The 27949-nt window shown below is 40.0% G+C and overlaps 1 protein-coding gene across 2 annotated transcripts; it reads right to left on the reverse strand.

Moving 5' to 3' along the window:
* Positions 1–260: 260 nt before the first annotated feature.
* Positions 261–27496, reverse strand: tprg1 (tumor protein p63 regulated 1). 2 transcript variants are annotated; one of them, XM_026159681.2, is made up of 6 exons: positions 27307–27496; positions 26906–27165; positions 25775–25866; positions 22259–22435; positions 4922–5075; positions 261–1275 (listed from the first exon to the last, which is right to left on the reverse strand). In XM_026159681.2, exons 2-6 carry the CDS (start codon positions 27143–27145, stop codon positions 1081–1083), a joined length of 858 nt encoding a protein of 285 aa, XP_026015466.1. In that variant the 5' UTR covers positions 27146–27165; positions 27307–27496; the 3' UTR covers positions 261–1080. The 2 variants fall into 2 exon arrangements, with proteins under 2 accessions (XP_026015466.1, XP_026015467.1); XM_026159682.2 differs by lacking the exon at positions 27307–27496 and having other exon boundaries at positions 26906–27285.
* Between the last annotated feature and the right edge of the window lie 453 nt (positions 27497–27949).

Consider the following 27949-nt stretch of genomic DNA (forward strand, 5'->3'; position numbering starts at 1 on the left):
AGTGCCCCTAAAGTGGCCTTATTTACATGTTGTGTCTTATCTAAAATTAAGTGATGGGCCAGACCAGAGTCAACTTAGTCAATGAGATTCATGAAAAAGAAGAACGTCTATAGCTAAGAGGTGAGGCTAGCAACTAATGTACTACACATGACATCGCCCACTAGTGGAAAACACAGCAACTGCAGAGAAGTATAATATACCTTTAGTTCACATGCTAATGCAAGTCATACTTTACAATATGGAGTCATTAACATTGAAAATAGAATGTTGCAGGCCTTTATTAATATACTACAGGTGTTTAAAACAAACAAACAACTCCCTGAATCTCAGAGGATGAGGTGGAAGGAGTTCATGTAAGTTCTCAGTAGTTGTTTGCTGTAGTGTTGCTGTTCCTAAACCCACTGGAACTTAACTCCCCTTAAACAGGTAAAGCCAACTGCATGATTTAAAAACAAAAAAACAAAAACACAAGCAGTGTACAGGAATTTGCATAAAGAGAGCTGCATGCTTCATACCACTTTTGTTTTATTTCTGTTCCATCCTGACAAACACATAATGCCAATCAAGGCAGAGCGTACGGTAAACACACAAATCAAGGGGAAATTCCAGGACTGTATGCACTGCAAAAATACATGTGAATGATAAAACTAAGCTGACAAATGCGGCCCAATGCTCCAGTGAATCTCTAAGGGGCTGAATGGCATGGGAATGAGCTTTTAGCAGAGACACCGGGGGTGGAAGAAAGGAGTCTCATTGCAAAAGAGTTGAATTACCATATCACTGAGGAGCAAATACAAAGCTCCTTGAGAGCAGCGGGGGATCCATCATCCAGTGAAGAGCGGTGTTGAAATGTGGATATTTCTGAGCGCTCAGACACCATACACTGGTAATAAGCAGTGGGGGTGATCACGCAGTTGTTTGAAGCTCACATTAAACATACTAAAAAACATGTGAAACGAAAAAAAAAAAGAATTTTCTTGCCAATCTTTGTAAAATATGAGCTGCCTGTAAACAAATTAACGTGAATTAAAGGCTTATAAATGAGAGCAAACAGTATGATTCTATTAAATGCTAAAGAGATTAGAAGCCCAAGTTTCCTCGAGCCATACAGTAGCCCAGTTTGTTTTCGTTCCCCAGGAAAGACATGAAGCCCACATAGGCCTCGATTTGAATGGGCTGGTTAAGGACCAGCACGCCATTGGCTTTCCCGGGAATCGGCTTCAAGGTGTGGACTTTCTGTGCTGCATCCTTCAGCTGTTCACGAAACTTTTCGACCTGTGGACCAGAGAACAGGAAAATCAGAAATACAGAGAATTCAGAGCACTTTGCTGTCTGCACACTTTTTTGCTTTGTGGTTTTTCGTTTATATCACCAAACACCCAAATCCTGCTTTTTTTTTTTTTTTTTTACTACAAAGGACTATATGTAGCTTTTTAAGGACAGAAAAAAGTCATTTATTAGATTGAAAGATAATAAAATGCTGAAAACTTGCCTAATAGATTTCAGTTTGTTCCTGTAAATCAGGAGTCTTCCTTACACATAAAGGTTGGTCATGGAGTTCCACAGGGTTCAATGCTGAGACTCATACGTTTTTACAATATACATGCTTCTCTAAGATAATATTACAAAATGTATCATAAATTGTCAAAGCTATGCAGATAATATCCAGTTATGTTTAGAAATTAAGCCAGATGACAAATCAATTGATTAAACTATGGACATGTCTTAATGAATTTTCTAAACTAAGCTTCTTCTATTTCTCCCTAAAAAGAAACCCTCAGGAACATAATCCCTGCTTTCTTTTTATCTGACCAGTATCAATACTGATCCTGTTACATATCCTATCTCAGAGTGACACTGGGACTAACTAGCTCATGTATTTGTTACTTCTAGGCTGAACTATTGTTATTCATTATCAGGTTGTTGTACAAGCTCTCTAAAAAGACTTCGGTTGATTTTAAATGCTGCAGTGAGACAAGTAACAGGGGTAAGAAAGACAGACCACATAATATTAGTTTCTGTTCATTGGTTTCCTTTAAAATCCAAAGTTTAATCACAAAGCCTTCTCCTTAGATACAAAGTCCTGAATGATCATGTAGAACATTATTACTATCCAGTCTGGATTCAGGAGAACCATCCCTTAGTTGTCCTACTATAGGCTCAGACTCCTTTAGTTTGAAGGCACAAGATAATCTGTGCTTGAATATCTCAGAAAAAAATTAAACTAGACTTATTTTAATTAGGTGGAGCTTGTTTGCAACAGGTTTACTGTTAAGCAAACCAGTTGTGAAGGCTGGGTCTAACTCCTGGCTGTGTCTGTGACTGCACTGATGACTCCTACCTGAGTAAATGCGTGAGTAATAGCGCAATATGTGGGTGCAGCAATTTCCCTTTGATGCTTTTCACCCTGGGGTGAAAGAAGTAAAAGAACTGATGTCTTATTAACATCTAAACCTTTCTGCATCTCACTCTATCGTATTCTCTGAACTTCTTTTTTAAACGTTGATTTAAACAGCAATCTCTTGAGATTAAACCCAAGTGTCTAAGAGCATTAAAACAAATAAGACAAGAATAAATAAATGAAATCAAGTGATCTAAAATACCAGACAGTGAAAACATGCTGAGAACACAATGTTCCAACCTGGAAGATGTGTTTTAATTAGTTTAACCTCCTAAGACCTGAACTCTTCCACGGCATGCATTTTTAATTTCTCTTTGATATTTGGGCTGATTGGGACCCGATGAATCTAAAAACAAAGAATTACCAGATTTTTTTTTTACCTTATTTTTGTTTCTAAGACAAATAAGAGCCACATATGAGGATATTCGTTTAAATTTTGATAGAACAGTAGCAGCATAATGTCCTCGTAAGTGGATATCAGGCCCTTGTAGAGCAAAATTGAGTATTTTGGGCTAAATAACCAAAAATGTGATGTCCACATATGTGGACGCCAGGTCCTAGGAGGTTAAAGGCCAGATGGTGCTAATAAAAGGACTGTTTTGATGCTAACTGAAAGAAAATCTATCAATTGATTTAGCTAGAATGACATTGTATGGCAGAATCTTAATAAAGAGTGAGATGTTTAATCCGAAATATACTCACGTTTGTGAAAAGGCTGGATTTGTTAGCGATATAAAATATTAAAGACTCTAAATCGCATCCATTGACTGTATTGACACGACAACTCAACACAATATGGGACATATGCTGAGAAAAAACCCATCCTCTAATTTCCGCCACACATTACATCGTCTGTAGTATCTGCCCATAAACATCTTATACTGAAGTTCTGCACAAATTTCCCCTTAATGGTCTTCAGTGTCATCGCGAAGAGTCTCCCTAACCTGAAACCTAAAATCCAGTCGTTTAAGTTGCTGTTCCAACACCTTTAAACGATGCTTTCCCTCCTTTCCATCCGTCATGTGTTCATCCATGCAGAAGTCAATAACCTTGTGTCACGACACTATTTTTTGTAACTCTTAATCTATGCAGAAGTGAAAATAAAACCAAGCAGTTTGTTTTGAAGTGGAACGGAATTTCAAATGCAACGTTTCATGAAGCTCAACAAATGTTTCTGTGTACTTTTATATACAGCCTGTCAGTGAGCTGAAAGTACAGAGGCTGTATTTGATAAATAAAATGTTAATGTATGATAATGCAACTCAGAGATGGGGAAAGATGCAAGAGTGAAAGGACGCGGGAGAGACCTGCGAGATTAGTTGCACAAGTTAAGAACTCACATTTTATGAGCTGTAAATTTAAAGTGATTCCTTTTACAGATCTTTATTAATCAGACAGCGCATCAGGACACGATGTGCTGCTGGTATTATCTGGTGATTTCATACCATCAAATGTAATTCACAACAAACTGCTGTTAGGAGACCGTTTTTACAATTTAAAACTGCCAAGCTGTTTGTTATGTGTCGGCTTTTTTGTGTTTGAATGATTCATAGGTCAGTGTCAAGGTGGATTAACAACGTTTTCTAAAAACTGTTCTTTGATTTGTCGCTTTTAAAAGGGACAAGGGACAAGGATTGGAACCAAAATGAGTGAAAAAGCAGCCAGTGTCCAAAGAAGGACCATTAGAAAGCCTGAAGAACGATTGCTCTGGACCACTTTTAAATTAAAAGAGTAAGTATGGCTGATTGGAAGTAAAATACATAGAAATGAGGGATGACTTCAGACCCTTGCATGGTACTGTAATCTGCAGTAATGCAATGTGTTGGAGTGGTGAAGAACCGGTTGTGGTGTCTGTGCTCACTCTTAGATTAGATCAGTTTTGCCTCACTTGACAAATTCCACTGCTTTCTATTAACTAGGGGTGAGGGTTAGGATTCTTCCACCTGCCAAATTCAACTTTAACCGCTGCATAGATTCAGATGGGTGTTTATCTTCAGTAGCTCATTAGGTGTTGAAAATGATGAATTACACATCAGGTGTTATCTGATGGCTAATTCCAGCTAGTTATTTCGCAGTGCTGACTCATTTCGCCAGACAGGGACTCCCAGCACACGGTTTCATTTTTGTTCACTTGATGGATCAATTCATCCAAATTACAAATAGGTATGTTGCACTCACAGAAGGGAGTCATGCAGCTGCACACTTGAACTGTTTTGAGAAATCTGAGTCCTCACCCTGTGCCAGCCTTCACAGGAAAAGCTCCTATTGGAAAATGTTTACATTAAGATTAAAGAAGATTACGTGGAATTGAAGGTGCAGTGCTTGGACCCACGTCTATAGGGTACAGACTGAAACCTACACAGGGGGATACTTCAAAAAGCATGCAAAGCACTGCATAGAACCAGGACACTGCTACTGGAAATAAACTCCAAATAAACCACATCTACTTACATCACGAGATAAACTGGAAAATGTTTTGTGTGTGATCTATAGAGATCCATGCATGCTTAATCAACTTACATCAGTGAGAGCAGTGAAGACATCGCTGATCTTTCTCACGGGGTGGTACGTGAATGTGATGAAGGGGAAGTCAGTGGCGAAGGGGTTCCACCTGGAGGTAAAGGAAGGCTCTCTCAGCCGGTCCCAGAAGACTCGCACCCCTTCTCCGTTTCTCCTGAAAACGCACCAAAACGCAAACATGAAAAAGTGTTCTCCTCTGCCAGTGACAACCGACTGAACCTTCATCAGATGAGTGATAAAAGGGCTGCGTTCAAACAAACAAGTCCTTGTGTTATTTTGCGCTGGGAGCCATGCTTCGCTGCCTCACTGCACAAACAGAGACAGATACCATAGATGCTTACAGGTGACAATTACAGGTGACACTTAAAAAACACTGACTCATTTTTTTGCTTACAGGTTTTAACTGAGGTAAATAGTGTTAAAGTTCCTAATCAAGCCAAATGAGCATTAACTGCATTCGGGCTGGGTAATACTGAATCGTGTCAGCCGTAGTGGTGTTTTTACTCAGCAATCGGTGGACCAGAACCCTCAGTCACACTTTCTCGATTACTCTTTTTCATAGGCACACAGCCCGAGGACAAAGTGAGAGAGAATGATCCAGAATTGTGTTCCAGCACCGTCAGTCAAATCTGATGGTCAGTTAAATACAAAATAATGTCAAGCAGGTTTATTTTTCATGGTGTGGAGACACTTGCTACCCTCATCCCACAGTCCCGCTTATACCATATACATGTTTCTTTCTCATCCCTGCAACGCATTCATGCACGCAGATGTCAATAAAGTTGTGGAAATTCAGCATATGTGACGAATCCCGGCTACACACAAAAACAGCCGAGCACTGACGCCATCAAGAACAACTGGACTTTCCAATATTTCCAATGTTTGTTATCTTAGCTTCACTGTCTGCAAATATCTCTCAGAACTGTATCTGAAAAATGTTTATCACACATTTCTCTTGCATAAGATGCAAATAAACAGCATAAATTTTATCCAAAATCATCATCCAGTAAACCTGTCAGCTGTGAGGGGAAATCCTCAGCTCAGTGCAGCCTCACACACCTGGGGGGTGGGGTTTGATCTGTCAGTCAGCCAATTAATTCTGTTCTATTAGCGATCAACTGGCAGTTTCTAGTAAACCTAGTGGAGTTTGTATTAAATCTCAGTTACAGTTTAAAAATTTATGGAAAATAAACAAATGTTTGGGGTTTTTTTGCATGTTAACCCAAATGTTTCAAAATTTTAGTTTACTAAAACATAAAAAATGAAAGTGGAAGGAGCATAAATGGAATAGCTCTGTGCAGAGTGGCAGGTAATCTCCAGTGCGGTGCTTCAAACAGTTTAGCAAAAAATCAGCAAACACACAAACTGTTTCTGTTTGGATCATCATCTGCCTGCAAGCCGATGGTTCAAGCTGCTGAATTTTCCAGGGAGAAAAAAGTTTAAAAAAAGAGATGGAGAAAGATCTAAGAGTAGGATGAAAGATTATTTTAAGTGACATTTGATAAAGTGAAAACTAAGCTGACATTCTGGATTTTTCATGGATGTGAACATCATGTGCCGCTGAATTTATCTGGTTATTACATGTTCTGAAATAATTTGAAAAACAAATTGAATTGTAATCATCTATCCAATGAAAATGCTAGGAATTAGGGCTGTTCGATATAACGATATGTATCGGATGACGATGTAAAAACGTCTATTGTTTCATTTTACGCTATTGTTTGTTTCGTGGTGTCGCAAAATAAACAGTTTACGGCAATATTTTTTAATCGTTTTGATGGTCACTGTAGTGGCTATATAAATTTCTTAAAGTTCTCTCTTTCTCTTTTATTTTATGTAACCACACTGTGGATGGACAAGTGCCTGTTTTTATGCTTGTGGTTAGCAACAACGATGGTAACAGCATCGCGTGTCCGCTTGTTTATGTTCCACATAAACCTTTCACAATAAAGCTCAAGATCCTGTTCAGACTTTTCAAAATAAACTGAATCACGTGAAAGAACAGATTGTTTACGGATGAGAAGTAAAAAAGAGCCGCCAGGTGCTAAAAAATAAACCTTAGACTCAAACGTTAGAACAGGCTTTTCCCGCCGTGTAATAAATACTCACAAATAAAACGGCGGCCGTTACAACTTATGTCTAAAAATGTATAGTTTCATGCATCGGTTAAAACACTCGACTCCAGCTACATGACGCGCAGCTGGAAACACTTCCCGCAAGTCGAGCTGCCCGAGATTCACAGAATTTACAGATTTTGTTACATTTTTGTGATTTATATCGTTATCGGACGATAGAATTCTTATATCGGGATATGAGAGTTTGGTCATATCGCACAGCCCTACTAGGAAGTGTACAGTAGTTTAGTTTAGGCTAAACTAATTTGGACTGCTGTACAGCAGGCTGTTGTCTTCGTGGTCACAGGTTAGATCAGTGAAACAGGAAGTCCAGAGGGTTGGAGTTCTCCATCATATTAGAGGTTCTTTGTGTAGAAGATGACCATAAAAAAGAAATCTGTGACACGCTGAGATCAAAATCAAAATTGCTGTTAATAAGATATATTATAACATAATCTACAACTAAGCTAACTGGTTAGCTCTGAAACAATGTAAAAAGGTTTAAAGTAATATAGATTAAAGTTCTGTTTTTATTATATCGCCAGTTTTTTACTCCTTCAATTAAAAGCAAACAAACAGGATATCAAGTGTTATAGAGGAAGTGGGTTGTATTAATCCGTAAATTAGATTATTATCAAGCATTAAAAAGTTATTTTCTTAAGAAATTAGCCTGTTAAACTGAAAAAAAACAAAACAGTTTTTGTTCTGATTAGATTTTATCTACTGCAGTGATTTTTAGCTGATGAATAATCTGCCTCAAAAAACAAATAAAGCTCTGAGGTGTACCCAAAAAAACCTGCCAAACACTGTACAGTAAACATTTTACATGCACAAATAAAACACACAGCAACCTTCTGATATTTAATTCCTACATATTCGTGTATCATTTTGTTTCACTTATGTCCCTAAAGGGGACAAGCAGACCTGCTGGTTTCGTATTAACAACGTTAGAATAATACAAATCTGCACTGATCTGTCCTCGGGGTAAATACTTAATGTGAGGGCAATCTCATGTTTGCCACGCTCAGAGGTAATCCACAGCGTGCTCATCATATTCTCTTTATTCTGCTGTTCTTTCTTTAGTCCTTCTAAAGTAAATACTGTAGGTTTTAATGAAAAAGCCCTCTAGTCATATATTTTCTGTTTAATGAAACCTCAGAAGACTGAGAGCAAACAGACGTCTAAACACTCACAGATCCCGTCTTTGAAATGATGGTAGTGTTGCTCCACATTTTGCAAAGATCGCCATAATTCTCTGTTTACTCTGCTACAGAGGACTCACTAATAGTACTGCTGCTACTACTCAAAAGGAACAAGGTCAAAGAGAGTCCCACGCAGCCCCTCTGCACCTTTCAGAAAGTCAAATCAAATCATAAATATATCTAAGAAAATTTACACATGACTTCATTCATTTCAAAACCTCTGTGAAAAACACCTGGTAACGTTTTGAGGTATCCATGGAAATGAAAATTTAAGTGCAAGCTTAAAAAAACAACATCAATAGCAAAAAGTAGGGCTGAACGATATATCGCATTTGCGATAATATCGCGACATGATCAAGTGCAATTTTCTAACCGCAAAGGCTGCGATTATACTCTGGACATGTCCAAATTCATGGGCTGCATCCTCCTGAGGCCGCATTTGTAGACCGATTACGTCACAGCGACGCGCCGAAGGCTGTCCAAATTACTACCATATCCCAGAATTCATAGCGCGGCCCAGCCAAACTCCAGTTTCCAGCAATGGCGGCCGCTACTAAGTTTTAAAATTACTCATACTAATCTTTCTGGGTCACAAAATAAACTTTTAACATATTTTCAGGCGAGAAAGTAGTTGTGTAAACATCAAATATCTGCTCGGTTTATCAAGATATCCCATATTTGCAAAAGTGCTTCGACGTTTTCAGAGGCGTCTGCTACCCACCAGCTCGACAGCTAGCCGGGAGCTCGAGGGTTACTGATGCGGCCGAGAACGGCACAACTCCCGGCACATCATTTTCAGATCACCGCGGAGTTTCGCTGCTCGGGTTAAACGTAATATATAAGTCACTTAGACAACCTAAAAATGTTATTGTTGGGTTTTGTTTGTTCGTGAGTAAATCGGTTTGGCTGAGATTAAAGTTATTAGATTAGATAAAATAAAACTTTATTAATCCCCCGGGTGGGTTCCTCCTTGGTTTTCACACAGCTGACTAAACGTCAAACAGGAAACTTATTAAACAGAAGTATGAGACAGTCGAGAATTTACGCCAGTGTCTGGTTATATTTTAGATAGCAAGAAGCAGACGGCCGAGTTTATTAAACTCCACCGAGACAGCGGTGACGCTAATCAGAACTAGCCTTCTGATTCAGAAGGCTAGACCGTCCAATTTCACGCCTTTAAACTTTAAAGGCGTGTTTGTGTGTGTGTTTATACAATTGCTATTATGTTTGCACTTTATGTGTAATGTTACTGACTGCAGAGATCAGTAAGATGTGTGTATTTTTTATTTATTAGTTTTATTTATTTAATATTATTTTTTAATTGAATGACTGTCTAGTAGTTCACAGATGTCGAAAAACTGAGTGTGGTAAAGCCACTGATTTTTTTTTATGTATATTTCTGCAATCTGCACATTGTACTGACTTTCATTTTAATGTTTACACCAGGGTTCCTTGCCAGCACTTTATGCTTAGATGTTTGTAAGCTAAAAATAAACTATTGTGTATGTTCAAATATACTGTTGTGATTGAAGAAGTTAAATAAAAATGTCAGTCATCAATTCATGCATCACCTCATGTCATCATAACAGAGGTCTGTCTTCCAGGAAAGAACAGTTTAAAATTAATGTAATATAGTATTGGCCATACTATATGATGTATTGCTTGTCTTTGTTTAATAATACAGAAGACAAAGACCTTAAAAAATAATCGCATATCGCATCGCAATCGCAATATTGGGGCAAAAAATCGCAATTAGATTATTTTCCATAATCGTTCAGCCCTAGCAAAAAGCTTACACATATCTTTTAGAAACTGAACATCGATACAGCAGAGCTAAGGCAATTAACAAGGATGCTGCATGTTACTCTTTGAGATCTTCTCCTTTGTACAGATCCGACACCTACATTTGTTCTCCTTTCTTCACATCTAGGAGTAAAAAACAAATATCCAGGGACATTTCCTTCTCTCCTAAGTATTTAATTAGTAAAGAAATTAATTTGCTGCTTTGCCAAGACGAGAGGTGAGACAGGAGAACAAATTAAACACCTGATTATTGTTAAAGGCGCTGCTCCAAGAAAAACTCTACTGGATGTCACAGTACAAAATAATTTGGAGTTATTTTGGGTGTATGTTTTGTTTCCCTGCTGCACCCAGGTGGCTCCAACCTGCCAAATCCCACTTTAACCCCTGATGTTACCTCAGCGAACACGGAGGAGTAACAGTGTTCCCCGCAGCACTAAAATCTCTCTGATGGCGCCTTGCTTGGAAAAATGCACGACTACTTGCAGAGAGCTTTAAAGAGCAGAAGAATAGATGTAAAGCAACAGTATTTGTGGCGGCTGAATTTGCCAATAATGTGATTACTGCGGTGTAATAAGTAAAACAATGTGTTTCGGATTATTATGCAGGTTGATACACTGAGTCTCAGTCTCTGGTAAGTGATGGTTTATTTAAAGGAAACATTACTTACAGATGTTCTTCCACTTTAACGAGCGAGTTAAAGTGTTTTCTTGCAGTGTGAGGAGGAAGAAAGATCATTTAGCAGATAAACAGGAGGCATAAGATCCCCAATATCTGCTGAAAAGTGAGGCGAGACCATCACACTGTGAAAGCCCAGATAATTGATTCAGAGCAGAATGTATGCAGTCTGATAAAGAAAGGTTTAAAAATGTAAAAATCGGATGGTGTTGTAGGTGGGCAGGACTGCAGCTTTAGAGAGGAGGTACTGGAGTTAACACTGGGGCTACATAATAAAAAAATGAAGGCATGAACATTTATTTTTTAAAGTCTGATCTACTTGCGCAGTAATTGCAACAGAGTTGTTTTGAGCTTATTTGACCTACTGAACTAGAACACAGTTGAGGGATTTACATAACCATACATACAAAACCAGCTACACAACCATCCCTGTTTTTTTGTAGTGTCTGTTTAACACAGCAGGTACCAAATAAACATTTACTCAAAACAGCGGCTTGACAAACTTGCTGCAACAGGTTTGACTACTCCGTCCATTGCATCTGCGGTTGAACAACAAAAAGAATACTGTTGCAGCAGCTTCATTATCCTTCTAAAGATAATTAAGAAGAAAAGCAGCGGGGAATTAACTGCTGTATATGTTTTGCTTTTTCTTCAGAACATTTCGTCAGTAGAACAAAAGCAAAAATGGTGGCATCACCATTTTTATGTCAGGAGAAGTTCAGGTAACATTGAACATTTAAGTCAACTGACTGAGTTTAAACTAGTTTGCAGAAGGTTCCTGTTCTGCAGGACATGCAAGTTAGAAACACTACACATAAAGCATTACACAATAAATCATGAAAGCAAGACATAAACAGCTACACAGTGAAGGCAACCAAAAGTGAAAGAAGACCAGAAGCTCTGTGAAGACTGCTTTAGTCAAAACGATATCACAGTCTTTACTTGCAGTCATTCATGTTTGGTGGTTTCAGTTCTGGGATTAACTGCACTTTCACACAAACACCCACTGAAAGCCTAAAGCACCGTGAACAGCATTAAGACCCTCATAACACAGAGTAAATAAGTAAGTCAAAGATGGCACAAATAAGAAATGAAACAGAGGAGCTGAGGTTGGGGTGGGTTGCAAACCTGTTTGCAGGGCCACCAAAAATTGTAGGCAGGCTAAGACAACTTGCATAGTGCATCCTGTATTGCATTTTTCAAAAGGACATGAGAGGATCCATCAGATGATTGGTGGGGATTGCAGGCTTGGATTAACTCTGTGACCATACAGAACTAAAGCTATGCTCAGTTTGCCTGTTGGAAATGTATGAAAGAAGTTACTACCAATCATCCAATCATCCATACATTCATTCATCTTCCCCTGAACCAAAGACACGTCATGGTAGCATTCCAGCCGTCCTTTTCCCAGTAACATTTGACAGTTCCTCCTCGGGGATCCTGAGGCGTTCCTAGGCCAGATGATATATAACCTCCCCGCCTGGATAACCTCCGAAGGTAGGTGTGCAGCAGAAATCCTTGTCAAATACCCGAAAAACAACTAGCTCCACTAAACAAGAGGAAGCAGTAAATTTACTATGATTTTCCACCAGATGGTCGATCTCCTCGTTCTATTTCCAAGGTTGAGCCCCACCTCATTACGGCGCTGTACCTGTGGCCTTATTCTATTGGTCTTCATCCAGATCTCATGACCACAGGTCAGAGTTGGAAAATAGATAAGACTGTGTAAGACTGTGAAAGCTTAAGACTAATCTTTCTCTTCCTCCTAGTACAATGCTTGCATTCCCGTTGACCCATCTGTTGGTCCCAATCACCCATGTCAGCACCAAGGTTTTCTGCTGGAAACCACTGGATTGCTCACTCTTGGGTGGGGGAGAGATGCTGCCCCAAGTACTTTTGGATCTGAGTCATTTGAAGGTATAGTGTGAAGTTATTTTGTGTAAAATGTGAGATCTCGTTACAGTTTTTAGGGTTTTTGTCAAAAAAAAAAACAAAATCTGTTTTCAAGCTGATGCTGGAATAAATGAAACTGATATTGTCTGAGGGAGGTTTGGGCGTTTTCCCTCTAATTTTGTAAGGTCTATGATATAAATAAAATTGAACTGAATGGAAATTTAGTTATCATTTTGAATCTGAAAGTAAAACATTTAATGGCTTGATTATTTGTATAACTGTTGGTCTACTGTGGTTTAAAGATTTCTTTTATGATGACGGAATATATTCCTGAAAAAAAACCCATTGTATTTAATTTTTCCAAGTCCAACTTTTAGCGTTTCTTTGTTAAACACCCCTCTATAGTTATACGCTTTTTTGTAATGTTGTTTATATGCAGCTGATGCGTTTTTCACTTTTTCTTGGAAGGCAGATATGATCACTGGAGATAAGACAAATGCCCACACACCACCCCCGCTATCACAGATTCCTGTGACGATTTGCACCACACTGTGGATTTAACTCATTAACCTTCTGCACATTTTTAACACTGACAATCAGGTATGAAATAACACTGAACCCACACATTACTGATCGCTGCTTAAGTAGCACGGATGCGTGGAAGCACAAACACTCAGGTTTTTTCAGTGTTCAACACCATGCAGAGACCCTGAAGTGAAGACAGATTTCAAGAGGCAACTTGCGCAATTTACTAAATAAAAACTGCAAACTGTCGCTTGCAAAGTGCAACTGTAGAACGCAGCCTGAGACGGATCCTGCGATTCTGTCAGCGGCTGTCACGGCTCAAGGTGGCGTGAGTGGTCGCAGTTTTTGGTGGCAAACGTACCTGCTGGTTTGCATATAATAAAAGGCGACAAAGAGGAGAAATAAATCAGGATGGAGATGATTTCCCAACAGTGTTCTCGTTTCCTTAATGACCTGTCATGCCTATGTGCTCATTTTACCACATGCCTTGTGCAACAGAGCACTTCCTGCCAACCAGAATTAAACACCTGAGGCTAAACAATAGTGGTGTAGCTGTTGATATGTCACGGTCCCAGGGAGGGGCTGCATCATAATGCAATCATCTAGCCCTGTTTACACAAGTGCTTTCAAAATGACAATGTGGCTGCTGAACACTTTGTGCCTCCTCCTGAGCAAATGTTGTGCAGGTAGAAAAAGAAAAAATGGCACAAAAGCAAAGCCCAGCCTAAAAGACTGATTATATTTCAGCTCCAAGGGTGAGGATGGTGGAGTTAGGTTTGTACACACTGCCCTTTGTAAAAGTGCGCACCTATTGCCCGAGTATCAATGAGGATATAAAAAAGCTTTGGAGAATTCCACAGGTAAGTTATCACTGTGAGAGGGACCAGCCCAAACAGGCAGAGCAGGGCTGGGCTTTCCAGCCAGAGGCCTTGGAAGTTTTCACTGTGTTTATTTGGCAGAGCTGGGGTTGGACTTTCACTGCACCTCATTTCGTTACAGCCACCGAATCACACAACTGGAAAAACAGGCAATCAGGGCCGATTCAAGGTTTGCACCAAAATAAAGGCGAGAAAAAGGTCAAACTGGGGAAATCCACCCTTCCCTGACCTTCCCATTGCAGTTCCACTTAATACACAGTGTTTATACAAAATGCACACATGCCTAAGAGACGCATGTGTTTTCTGAGCTTTAGGGCAGGTGACGATAAATTCCTCACTGGGCTTTCAAGCGCTTCGGACTCATAAGTCAACATGCAAGATAAATATCAATCCCAGCTCCAGTTATCATGGCAAGTGTCCCACATTGTCTAAGAGCACATAAACAAATCTGGTCTGATTGCTCAACACAGCCTGCGGGTTTGTCAGCCATCCATAAATGTATCCATCAAACAAGGTTGCACTGAAAGGACTAAAAACAGATGAAAAGCAAAGGTGGATTGGTACGTAGAAAAACAAAGAGAAGATGGGGAATTGAGCTGCACACATGATCAGACTGCTTATGCAACCTCTGAAGCCTAAAACACACAGCCGTGATACTGTACATACAGTCGTGCATACGCTGCGATATCATAGCTGCAGGCTGTTGGCAATGATGTTTCCACCGTGAAAAAGCAGAGTCCACAGGCTGAAAGCTGCTCCCCAGGTGTTTGAATTTACAGCGGCCTGCCCCAAACCATGAGTCTGAGTCTACTGCCGTTTATTAATTCATACTGTACACCACGGGTGCAACCTGCGTACACACTCTGCTCCTCATTTACGCTTTGGGCTTCTTAGCTTGTTTGTTTCCTGTTGTATTTACAGTTGGAACAAGACTTGCAGTACAGGTAGAGCTACAAAGCTAGGCATTATATTCTTACAGTTACGTATGTGATTTTGCTGGGCTTTGTTTCACTTGTGCAAATTCAAATCTGATTGTTTTTTAATTTTGCATTTTATGCAGAGGACAGTTTGCGTTTTTAAAAGTGCAATTATGGCAAAGCCCACTGAACCTTTTTTGCACGTGTTTCAGGTTTACTGTTTAGCTTGATCTAAAAAGACTACAGACTGAACACATTCCTAAGTCCTGGTCCTGGTAATGAGTTGATAGTCCATCTCATGATATTTTTAGTGCTTCTCTTGTGTCTGTGGTGAACTCTGCTTCTGTTTTCTTTCCTGTTCACTTTTCAATGAATCCAAATTCTACCTATTCATAGCATCAACACCATAGACCAAAAAAAAGATGTCTGCAGCACCGTAACTTCACCTTAATGGAAATAAAGGATCCACTGGTGGACCATGCAAGCTCAGCAAACATTTACTGCATACTTGATGTTGACTGTGGCACTTGCACAAATTTATTTAACACTTTTCTCCATAATTTTACTGATACAAATGTGAAAAACCTCCCTCCTCTTCCAATTTTTGCAAATTTGTATTTATGTGACTAACTATAGAACATTTGCCCATCAAGTTTGAGTTCAAAAGGTAACGTTCAAAAGACTTTCTTATTTTTCTTTATGATAAATGTACAGATTGAAAAATCTAGCTGAGTTATAATACAAATATATGGAATTAGCCTGCTTTGGTTTACAACAGCTGCAGCTGCTTTCACTTAATGCTCATCTCATGAGGTCTGCAACTGTGTGTTTTGCTGATGATACATTAAGTACCTACTTTGTACTGCCTGCCACCTGCTGTCTGAATGTATATGCTGCTTTAGTTTGTATAGGTGTGGTCGAATGACTTCACTACAGCCTAAAAGCAGAAGAAAGACGTTTGACACACCATTCATCTGTAACAAGTTAATTACCTCGCATGTATTAATGAGGAAGCATTTTATTTATTAAAACTAACTTGAGCAGATGAAGATGGGGGCTAAATAATAGTTGGCTACACACATTCTGAAGCCTTATAGAGAGAAAAGTATCCGACCAGATGAGAAGCAAAGGAGAGCAGAGCTGGGATTACTTCTAGCCCTCTTAAATATATATTTTTTCTTACAACAGTTACTGAAGCAACCTCTAGCGGGGCTTCTTTAAACCTCCACACCCAGCTCTCTCAGACGGGAATAAAAAAAATAGATGATGTGCTGGGTAATTAGATTGTCTAGACAGTTTGGAAAGAAGGCACTTAAAACACATCTTTCCCCACAGATGCAGAAGAAACTGTGCTTTTTCTTCACGGGTGCACCTGGAGAATGTGTGAAGAAAACACAATAATCAGGACTAAAAATACTGACACTCCCTCCACGGTTTCCAGTGACATCATCAAGGTTTCGGGAGACTGGTGGGGTGCACACACACACACACACACACACACACACACACACACACACACACACACACACACACACACACACACACACACACACAATGTGCTTATTTCTGAGGAGGTTGGGAACACTTGAGGTCAATTGTTAAGAGAAGTGCTTTCACTCAGGAACTTTAATTGTATTATTACTTTTAGGCAATCAGACTAAAAATGGAAATAATCAAATTAAAGAGTCATCCTTTGATGTCATCTCTCTGATACCGTGCCTTTGATATAGAAATGTAGCCAACAGTAGTACATTTAATGCCACAAACTGCCTCACTGCGGTCAGACAATGTGCTGATTTTTTGCCAGAGCCGTATCCCATACCATGAAAGGGGTTTGGACGTGATCCTATCATCATCCATGATGACATGACATGAAGAAATGTGATGTGGCGTGCTCCTGACTTGAACCTTCCCTTCACCAAGGGTGCACACTGACATCAAGTGGTCATATGACAACTGTCAGCATTCAAATCACGCTGCGGCTGCCTCGAAGAACAACAGCACAAAATCACACAGGTAGCAGAATTTCTCTGCTCTAGGTCAGTAAAAGAATTGTTTCATCACTCTGTGAGCTTTTTGATTTATAAAGGAAGAAGAAGCCTTTGTATTTGATTAATGCAGCCCCGCTGGGTGGGATCAACATTGCAGACGGAGGTGGAGCATTGCATATTCCTGATAAGGGAATGTGAACCAACAGGCATTTAAAGGGTGCTTTTCCAGTCATACTGACCATCCAAAGCTCGTTTACACTATAGTGAGCAGATCCCAACAGACAATGCAAACAAATAGGTGCAGGTATTTGAATGTAATTTTCCCAGCTCCTGCGTTAAGTAAATGCAGTGAACATACGGCGAGCACTTTTTAATCTGGTCACCCTAATTCACCCACACATATAGTACTTTCTGGACCACCTATATATTCAAAGGTTTCTAGAAAGGTGCTGGAAACAATCCCAGCTGACTTTGGGTTAGTCCAGGGGTCCCCAATCCCCAGTACACGAGGGCTGGTGTCCCTGCAGTTTTTAGATGTGTCCTTGATCCATCACAGCTGATTTAAATGGATAAATTACCTTCTCAACATGTCTTAAAGTTCTCCAGAGGCCTGGTAATGAACTAATCATGTGATTCAGGTGTGTTGACTCAAGGTGAGATCTAAAACCTGCAGGGACACCGGCCCTTGTGGACTGAGATTGGGGGCCCCTGGGTTAGTCTGTTACAGGGAGAGCAGAGACATTCCAACTAGGAACCTTCCTGATGTAAGACGCAAGGCGACAACGCTGCAAACTGCACCATCATTACTTCCCCACATTATTGTTTGTGTTTTTAAATTAGGGCTGCCACAAACGATTATTTTGATAGTCGACTAGTCACCGATTATTTATGCGATTAGTCGACTAATCAGATCATCATCCACTGGACGTAAAACTACAGCTTATTGCACCAGCAGCATCTGCTCTTATATAACTATCATTAGCTTACAGCTTTAAGTGTTTAAGGTCTGTGCTAACTAAAAATAAAGACAAGATGATAGTTTATTCAATTTTAATGAAATTTGCAGATTGTTTCGGTGAAGTTTAATGAACTCCTTGCTATCTAAAATATAACAGGACACCGGAGTATATTCTCCAGCATCTCACACTTTTGATAATCAGCTGTCTGCTTGACGTTTATTCAGCTGTGTAAAAACTATAACTTTAATCTCAGACAAACCGATTTACTCAGGAACAAATAAAATACAAAAAAAAAAAAAGCCAAACAACAACATTTTTAATTTATCTAAGTGACTCATATATATTTAACCTGAGTAGCGAAAGACGGCGGTGGGTTAGAAAACAATTTGCCGGGAGTCCGGTGTTCTCACCGCGCTAGTGACCTAGCCCCCGGCTCGCTATCGAGCTAGTGGGTAACAGACGTCTCCGAAAACGTCGGAGCGCTTTTGAAAATATGTGGTGTCCTGATAAACTGAGCCGATATTTGAGGTTTACACAGCTACATTCTCGCCTGAAAATATGTTAAACGTTTATTTTGTGACCCAGAAAGAATAATAAGAGTAATATTAAAACTAACTAGCTGCCGCCATTGTTGGAAACTAAGCTGGGCCGCGCTATGATTTCTGGGACACAGCTGCTTCTTCTTCTTCGGGGTTTAACGGCAGCTGGCATCCTTGTACATGCAGTGCTGCCATCTTTCAGTCCGTTATTACACTCTTAAATCCTGCTACTTATTCCTGCGTCTTTTGGGATCTTACAAAGCTTCAAACGACGCGTCGACTATTAAATCAGTCGTCGACGATTTTGATAGTCGACGTAATCGTGACTAGTCGACAAATCGTGGCAGCCCTATTTTAAATACACAGGAAGTAACTAGAACACCTGCATTAAATTTGCCAGCAGCAGATCACAGTTAAATAGTTTCACAGCTTTGTTTTGTGTCCAAAGATGTGAAGTCACGACACAATTCAAAAACACATGGCTTAAGCCAAATATGTACTGCAGGTCACATGGATGTGTTCCTCTGGACATCGGCTCCACACAGAAGATTCTCTGACTTTTACATTGGTAGCTCAAAGTACAGCACTGCAATAAAGACTTTCGCAATACGACTGTAGTCGCCTAAGATTGTTGTTTATTTTTTATAAATTCATGTTTTATGCAACCTTAAGTGAACACCATTTCCCATAAGCCCTGGGGTGTTAGCGAGACACATGTTTCGAGTGAACAGAAACTCATAGAGGAGCTATGGGGACATGACGTCATGACTTTGGCTCTGTCTTCTCTCTGTTCGCCACTGAGCTCCTCCATCACTCAGAAACGAATCATTAACACTGCAGCTCATCTCCCCAGCTGGCCTCGTATTAAGGTGTCGTGTGGAAACAAAGTTTTCGTGAAGCGTCAAAAGAGGAGCGAAGCAGGAAGATTCATTTCCATATATACATGAACATTACTGTAGATCGGCTTCTCTCAAAATAGGAACGACCTAGACAAAAAAAAAAGAAGACACTTCCTGGGGGAGAGACGAAGAGGAAGACGGGGAATGAAAGGGAAGGAGTGCTGAAGATGAAGACAGAAAGAGGAAATGTTTGAGGCTCCAGTCTTTCTCATTTGAAACCGTCTCTTTACTGCCGGACTCCCGGGTGGCTTCCACGAGCATTTTATGTATAATTTAATGTAATGCGCGGAGATAAAACCTCCAATAAAGGCCGCGCTCTCTAAGCTCTTCACAGCACATTACGTTTTATTCATCAAATTAGTTTTAGTTGGTTTGGTATCCCCTGAGCCGTCTTTAAAAGGTTTAGATGAAAGGACTGCATTAATTTTGCCACTAATCAGTTAAGTGACAGCTCCAAGTGACAGCTCTGCACTCCTTACCCTCAAAAACCTTGCTGCAAACACTCTCGCCATCCATGCTGTCCCCATTTGCTCCTTGCACCGATCCGCCGCACACATTTCACACTTTCTCCTACATCTTCTAACGTTTCTTTAAATTTGACACCGTGTTATATGATACTAGATTAAAATCAGCTGTGAGATGATTACAGACCGGCCACAAATGTGACCGGGCATGTTTAACGTTAAGGCGTAACGGTTAATGATGAAGCAAAGGGACTTATTCTTCACGGGGAATTGAGCTTTGTGAAACAAATTAGAGCAGAGTGAAGATAATTGGAGCTAATATTTATAATTCTCCAGGTAGACATTTTCGTTTGTTAATGACCGACTAAACCCCACAAAGAGTAGTTTAATGTAGTGTCAGGAAGCTTTCGTGGTTATGATTCAGAGCCACGACACACTAAACTTCTGCATTTAACCCTGAAGTCAGCAAACTAGTTTAGGGACTAAAATGACCGTCATAATCCCATTCAATTTTGTACAGTAAAAGCTTTTTTCTTTAATTAACACCCCTGTTTGCTCAGTTTAAATACCAATGTGAAATTCCTGCAAACATTTGTAGGCATACAGGACATTTCTCGAGCTCCCCCTTCTCTTTTTATTTTGCTTCCTAGGACCAAGACAAGGAGTCATTTTTAAAATGGTCTTGAGCAATAGTTCTTCTGTTTTTTCAGTTACTCTATGGACATTAGCTGCTTATTCTCCCATTTTCAGTCCAGTCCTTGCATCTGACAATTTTCAGAGGTTTTATTTGATCTTTTTTCTCTGAACTAACCCAAACAAATCAGACAACTTAGCAAAAAACGATTTCAAATTGCATCCTTGGGCATTCGTTAATAGCAAAAAGCTACTTTGGCTGATCTGTTATTCACAAAGGCTCACCACAGCAGGTAGCTCTGTATGATTTGGCAAATTTGTTTTACATGAAATGGCCTTGTTAACATTAGATTCAAGGTCTTTCACTTGTTAGGCAAACGTGTAAACCACTAAACAACAGAACCACTACTTTATGTTTTAATTTCTAATTTAGCTGAATCGATAAAAAAAGAAAACTGGGCAAGTGGAGGACAAAAGAAGAAGTTTCAGGCCTAAGAAACTATCTATAGCACACAGTATCGTAGAGTCATGTCCTTAAGAAACAGGAAGCAACGGTTCACAGAAGCCTAATCAGGAATGGTCTCAGCAGAATTTACAGCTGTCATTCCTAAGGAAGGGAAAGAGGAAGGAAAGGCTGAGGAATGCCAAATGACACAAGAACTGGACTGAAAGCCAGTAACAACAGGTCTGATGGAGAGATAAAGCCAAATTTGACATTTTCGGTTCAAATCATAGTAGGCATGTACAGAGAGCCATCTGTAAAACATGGTCTGTCGTGGTTTGGGTTGTGTTTCAGATCAATCTTGTCAAAACTGATGAAATTACAACAGCTGAAAAGTATGATTTGATTTTGATCCACCATAGCACTGTTGCCTCATAGCAAGAAGGTCCTGAGTTCAATTCCACTATCAGGCCGAGGTCTTTCTGTGTGCAGTTTGCATGTTCTCCCCGTGTTTGCGTGGGTTCTCTCCAGAAACACCGGCTTCCTCCCACAGTCCAAAGACAAGCACTTAGTGGGGATAGGCTAATTGGAAACCCTAAATTGCCCATAGGTGTGAATGTGAGTGCAAATGGTTGTCTGTCTCTATGTGTTAGCCATGCAACAGACTGGTGACCTGTCCAGTATGTACCCCGACTCTCGCCCTAAGACAGCTGGGATAGGCTCCAGCGCCCCCCAAGACCCTGAAAAGGATAATCGGAAGCAAATGGATGGACAGATAACATCATCTGCAAAACATCTGATTGGCAACAGCTTAATTTTTAGCATGAAAATGATCTTAAACACACTACCAATGCAGTAAGACATACCTGAATAGAAAAAACACACAATGGAGCACTAACAGTCATGGACTGGCCTCCACAGAGCCCAGACCTCAACATTGTTTTAGCAGTGTGGAATCACCATGATAGAGAAAAAAACAAAAGGCAGCCAACATCCAAAAAGGAGCTTTGATTGTCCTTTAAGAAGCCTACCTAAAAGAAGACTACCTAAAGAAATGACAAAAAAGCTGAATAACAAAGTTCAGCCTGTGTTGACGAATAAAAGTCAGACTAAATATTGACTTTCAAGCTTGGCAGGATAGTACAAACACTGTCTTTGCCTTATGTAAAGTATTTCCATGTATGTTTGCACATTTCAATTAATTCCTGCACCTAATTTAAATTTTCCAGAAAAATGCAAAGAAATGCACAGGACTGTAGATGATAAGCATTAGTAATCAACTGACAGTCGTATTGTTTTTGAATGTCATTTTTACAGTCCACTAACCCTACTCAGTAACTCGAATCTTAAAGCTTAAAGCTTAGAAGGCACGTTTTACTGTTGGACAAAATGAGCGGACTTACTCCAGCAGGGAGCGCTTTGGGAAGCTGAAGGTGCCGTGGGAGATGCGGTCCACAAAGTTAAGCGGGATCCTCTGCATCTGGTCACAGTTGAACATCATGAAGTCGTACTTGAACACCAGGAGAGAGAATTCTGTGATGAGAACAATGCGCTCCTTTTCATTGTTCCAGTGATCCACTCTGAAACAACCAAACAGTGTGTGAGCAAGAACAAAAAGAAAAACAGAACAGAAAAAAGCAGGTTTTTAAATGTTAAATAAAAAAATATTTCAGCTTCAGTATTCAAATATTACAATGTCAGCACTCAAACCGCTTCCAACAAAAGGTATTCTTAAGTTATTTTGCTTTCACTGACTCGTCATAGTCTTCTTCAAGTAAACTAACTTGTTTATTCACCTGCTATAAAGATGGATTAGCAGCATTGCGGTATTAGGAAACAGCAACAAGAAAATCAACCTCACTCATTTATTACTTCACTAAAAACCTTTCAAAACAAAACACTTAATGAAATGTTTTACATTTTTCATCAGCAAGTTTAAAAAATAAGCAAAAATAGCCAAAAATGATTGGAATTCTGGAGGTCATATAAAGTTAACACACACGCACACATATTGTAGAGCTGCTCAATTATGTACTCTTACAGTTCACGAAGTAAAATAAAAATGCCCTGGGCAAAGATCATACAATATGGATGTAAGCATTTCTGAAGCCCTACATTTTTACTGGAAAAATGGGCTTTCTTTTATGCCCTCAAAATGTCTCCAAAAATGTTTGCAGTACTAATTGAAATCACAAAAAAACCATCATTAAACACACATTCATCCACACACTCCATCCCTCACCGCTGTGCGAACAGCTAATTCGTGGTGGCATGGATTCTCTTGGAGAAGCTCCCTTTCTTACAGCCCACTGAGCTGGGCGCACTTGGTCACCTCAGAGTGAAACACTCCTGATTGCTGCTGGCATCCGTAAGCCAGAGAAGACAGTTCACTGAACAGTCAAAGCTTTATAGAAAGGTGTGGGTGAAGAGCTGTGACTGTGCTGATGAAATGAGTTAACCTTGACTGGGCACGGGGCAGCAAGCATGCTACAGATGTGATGCACACTGTGGGTGGGCTGACATGCTGTTAAGCACTCGAGCCTGACAAAACAAACTGTTGGTCAGGACAGAAACCGACAGGAAGTACCTCTGCAGGACCCTGCACACTGTTTGGTAGGGTACATTTTGAAAAATTGTTTGTTTTCTTTCCGCTAGCTTTTGCTACAGCTAGCAGACTGTTAGCATAGCTTAAAATCTCAAAGGAGTTGGTGAGCGGCGGCTGATCAATGAGCTCAACTGCGTTGCTTAAAACTGAGATAAATATCTATCTATCATTACCACAATTCACACAATTTCCCAGACATGTCTTTATCTCTGGTTGCCACATTGCTGCCGCCCCTTTAGAAATATGGTTGCATGCAACTCTAAGCTAAATATGAAGGCACAGTGGCTTCTAAATGGCTTGGCTTGTCATGAAGATTGTAAAAAGACACAAGTCTATCCTGAGACAATGAGATCTATGTATGCTAAAAGTAAAGCCAGCTAGAAAACAGGACAGACCAGGTTTTATCTCTGGACAATCAAAAGAAGCATTTAATTGCCCAGATTTACCCAAAGTATGTAAAGTATGTCTTTAAGTAACTTAAAGAATCTTCCGGGGCTTTTCTGAAAATTAACTGATGGAAAATAGTGTAACTAACATTATTTCTCTCATTTTTCCTACATAAAAAACACCACCTAGTGTATTTTTAAAAGATGGCCCTATTATAAGAAATGTACAGCAATTGAGACGACTTTTTGTAAAGCAAGTGACAACCTTCAGCTAAGCCAAATTTGAGGAATTTCTCATGCTTTGCTGACATAAGTCTTCGGCCTCCCTTGGGGCAAATTCTGCAGCAGAGTCGCAAAATTACCACATGATGCACTCTTTCTGTTGCTTGAAGTCCTACGCTGGCTTCTATGGCCATGATAACAGCGGGCCAAATGTAGGACAGGCGTTAACGTGCATGTGTGTGTGTATGTACCCAGAACCGCATAAACTGGGATGCATTATTCATTCTCACATGGCCAGCCTTTTAAATGTTTCCTGAAAGCTTGTGCAGGAGTGATGCAACCTGACATCACATCGAGTGCACTTTGTAAATGTCTTGCAGTCACTTTGTGTTGCTCTGTGTTCAATCACTATCTCTGCTTGAGATTAAGAGGTATTCGAGGAGGGGTTTTTTTCTTGGCTTTGATGAGAACAGAAACATTTGGAAATATAGCAAAAATAAAATATCAGCTGTCTTTCCATTTTATCCTGCGGATGCACACAAACTCCACAATTCACACACACATTCATACAAACACTTTTTCCTACATCTAAGTGTTTTAGATGTAAAAACCCCACACATTCACATTCTGATGAGCGCATTAGGAGCAACTCGGGGTTCAGTATCTCGCCTGAGGCTACTTTGGCATGCAGATTGGAGGAGCCGGGGATCAAACCACCATCCTTCAATCCCGCATTACTTCCTGAGCCACAGCCACCTATTAGCTGATCAACCTGCGTGTGGTGAGACAGGAAAGGCTAGCGAATTAGCAGCAACTGAACTTTCAAAATAAGTGCAAATGGACTATCCACTAGTAAATCGATCACATCGTTCTCTCAAAGACATGAAAAACTTACGGTAACTGGAATACACCTGTGTTCAAGTTTGAGTTAGCTAGGTCAGGACAGAACAGAATATGATTTGAATTAATTCATATGAATGAACACAATATGAAATTGCTCATTTATTCTAGTGGTTTTCAGTCATCGATTAATTAATTAATTTTCACAAAGTAGAGAGCAAAGACCAAGAAGCTTATCAATAAATAAAATGAATATTGAGCAGAATCGAGTTTAGATTATTTGTGCGGCCCTCCACAACAGCCCCAGCTTCTCACGGGCCCCTTGGGAAAATGAACGACCGACCTCGATATATAAAAACAACTCAAACGTAAAAGCTGATACAACATTTAAATGGATTTTACAAATGACTTAGGCTTAGGTTAAAGCAAACAGCCCTGACTAGCAGAACTCATCCTTTTATACATGTTGCAGCACTTTGGGTGTCATGTTTCCTTTCTGCTCTTTAATGTATGACCTCTTTTACTTTGTTTGACTTGGTTTCTACTGTGGGTTTATTTCCCTTTTAGTCCAGGGAAACAAACTTATGTTTAGTCACAACTCATTTAGTGCCACCTCTTATGTCCAGTCTGGTTATAACAAAACAAATGCATTCAAAAAAAGACTTTTAAATTCTTTTGGTACAAGTGTACTACTATATTATAATGAATTATTAGCCTTTTATTCAATGTTTAATAGTGTTTCTAAATGCTAAATGTGGGTGATGGTGTGGGGTTGAGGGTAAAGGTAAAAGGTTTTCACTTGGCACACAAGGCGCCGCGCACTCAAACATGGAGGTGTATAACAGAACATGATCTCATGAACTCACTCTGCCATCAGCCAAACGCTGAGAACGCTGCCATCTACCTCCTCATTCACCAGAGCTTCAACGTCTTTGATGGCCTGATTCAGAGTGCCAGGCTGAGGAGACAGAAATGCACGGGTGTCACTTTCTAATTTTCCATTGTGACAATCACAACGTGTGCACAGAAAGCTTAAGGGGTAATCTTTGAGGCAGATGTGCAGCTGGGACTAGTAAAATGTCAGCGTGTGTGCGTGTCAAACGAAATCACAATAAACATAAGCATGAAGCCCGGGCGTGTGAAAATGTCTGCGAACGAAGAGAGCCGAGCGTGTAGAAATGTGAGTAAGTCAGGTATTTGAACACACAAGGGAACACTCCAGCGCAGAACACACTGTCATCTGTGAGCATTTCTGGTTTTGAATGCTCTGCCAGTCTTGCACTTTATGTTTTATTATTTCAATGCCAAGCTGGAGCGAGTGAAAAGATTAGGAGTTCATATTGAGGTGCTCTTGACAGTCATTCTGTAATCTGAGGATGGTGCTGAGCTGGCCTGGAAACATAGCAGGTATGACTGATTTCCCATCAAAATCCAAAACAACAGGCCTCCAATGAACAGAATCTTAGCGATCCTGATAACGTTCAGCTTGTTGTTGGTACTTTTTTTTAAGTAAAAAAAGGTATTCCAACCTATATACTCATTTTTTTCTAACATAAACTCGCCTTTATTATGTTTGGTGCTATACAGATTACTTATATGCTTCTGTTGAAACCTTTGCACACTTTATACTTTATCATTATTTAAAAATAAAGTTTTTAATGACGTTACCCAGGTGTGTGGTCCACTCTGGGCTGATGAGTTTAAGCCACAGACAGGAAACAGCTTAGGCATGTTTCAACCACAAGTTAAGTGCGGGACTAAAACCAGGAAGAAGTTTGCTCCTTCGAGCCAGATGAGCTACTTTCTCATATGGAGTCCTATGAAATGACAAATTATATGTTGTGTCTCTTAAATATAGTAAATAAAGAAGATAGTGTATTAAAAAAATGAAAGTATTCTAAATAAAAGTCTAACCCAGGCGTCAGTGCGCTTACAGAAATGTGTGACATATTACTGGGAGCACTTTGCGTCAATTGGAAACGCTGATGATATTTTACCCTTAACACGAAGAACTTCCTTAGTTTAAACTGGTCCAGGGTGGGCTCCACCAGTAGGTGACGGCCCTGGGTCGAGGTGGCCACGCTCTCCGCTGGCCGCTCCTGCGCGTCCCCTTTGCGGCCAGCAGCTGTCTGAGAGTCCTCCGGAGGGGTCGGAGAGGAGCTGAGATCAACCTCCTCCTCCGCCTGCTGCTGCTGCTCTTCACTTCCTTTAACTACTTCATCCTCCGCGTCTGCCATGATGAGGCTTCACAACTCTTCTGTTAAAAGAAGTCAGAATACTGATGTGTCTGGATCTGATTCTGTCGGCGCCTTCCCAGCGACGGGTTCCTGCACGCAGTTTTTCCGAATCGATACTTAAGTCGAGTTATTCTTAGAAGCTGGTAATACAGGTTTCTTACCTTAGATTATAGAAAGCGCAGTACGTGTGGAAAGGTACAGTAAGGCAGGAGCAACAGGTGCACGACTTCCTTGTTCCGGGCCCAGTGTTTGTTTTGAATGGCGGCGGACAGCAGCGCTCACGTTTGCGCACATCCGATTTACACAGACGGCGCATGGTCTGCGCTTCTGACAGCAGCTCACTGGAAAGTCAAATTCATCTTATAATTTATAACTGCAGTGCACAGAATGACCAGTGGAAATCAGATGGAAGTTCATTATCCGCAATAATATGTGTGATATTACTGGATCAAAGTTATGGCTCACTCATTATATATAATTTTATCCTCTGCAGATGCTTTAAATTGCTTATATACAGCTAGGTAGCTTTATTTTTATAATATAGCATTATAAAACGGTCTATTTATATTTTAAAATCTGAAAACTTTTAAAATATAAATATACTGTGATTAAATAACCAACTATTTTTAAATAAGCAATATTAATATTAAATAAGTCTAAATACAGCTGTACTGGTTGTTCCACGCACTCATCCATCCAAAGATTAACAGTAGTCAACGAACTCAGTGGCATTAGTGGGACTGGTGTCACCCCATGTGTCCCCCCTGGACACGCCCCTGTTGTTGTAACTCAGACTGACTTCAC

The sequence above is a fragment of the Astatotilapia calliptera genome, chromosome 23 (genome assembly GCF_964374335.1).
Source record: "Astatotilapia calliptera chromosome 23, fAstCal68.1, whole genome shotgun sequence".
Lineage (NCBI taxonomy): Eukaryota > Metazoa > Chordata > Actinopteri > Cichliformes > Cichlidae > Astatotilapia > Astatotilapia calliptera.

Coding starts and splice junctions, on each gene's coding strand:
- tprg1 (XM_026159681.2), bottom strand. CDS start 27,145: ATGGCAGACGCGGAGGATGAAGTAGTTAAAGGAAGTGAAGAGCAGCAG. Junction 25,867..26,905: donor GGAAGTTCTTCGTGTTAAGG/GTAAAATATCAT, acceptor CTGTCTCCTCAG/CCTGGCACTCTGAATCAGGC. Junction 5,076..22,258: donor CCAAAGCGCTCCCTGCTGGA/GTAAGTCCGCTC, acceptor GTGCGTTTTCAG/GAGAAACGGAGAAGGGGTGC.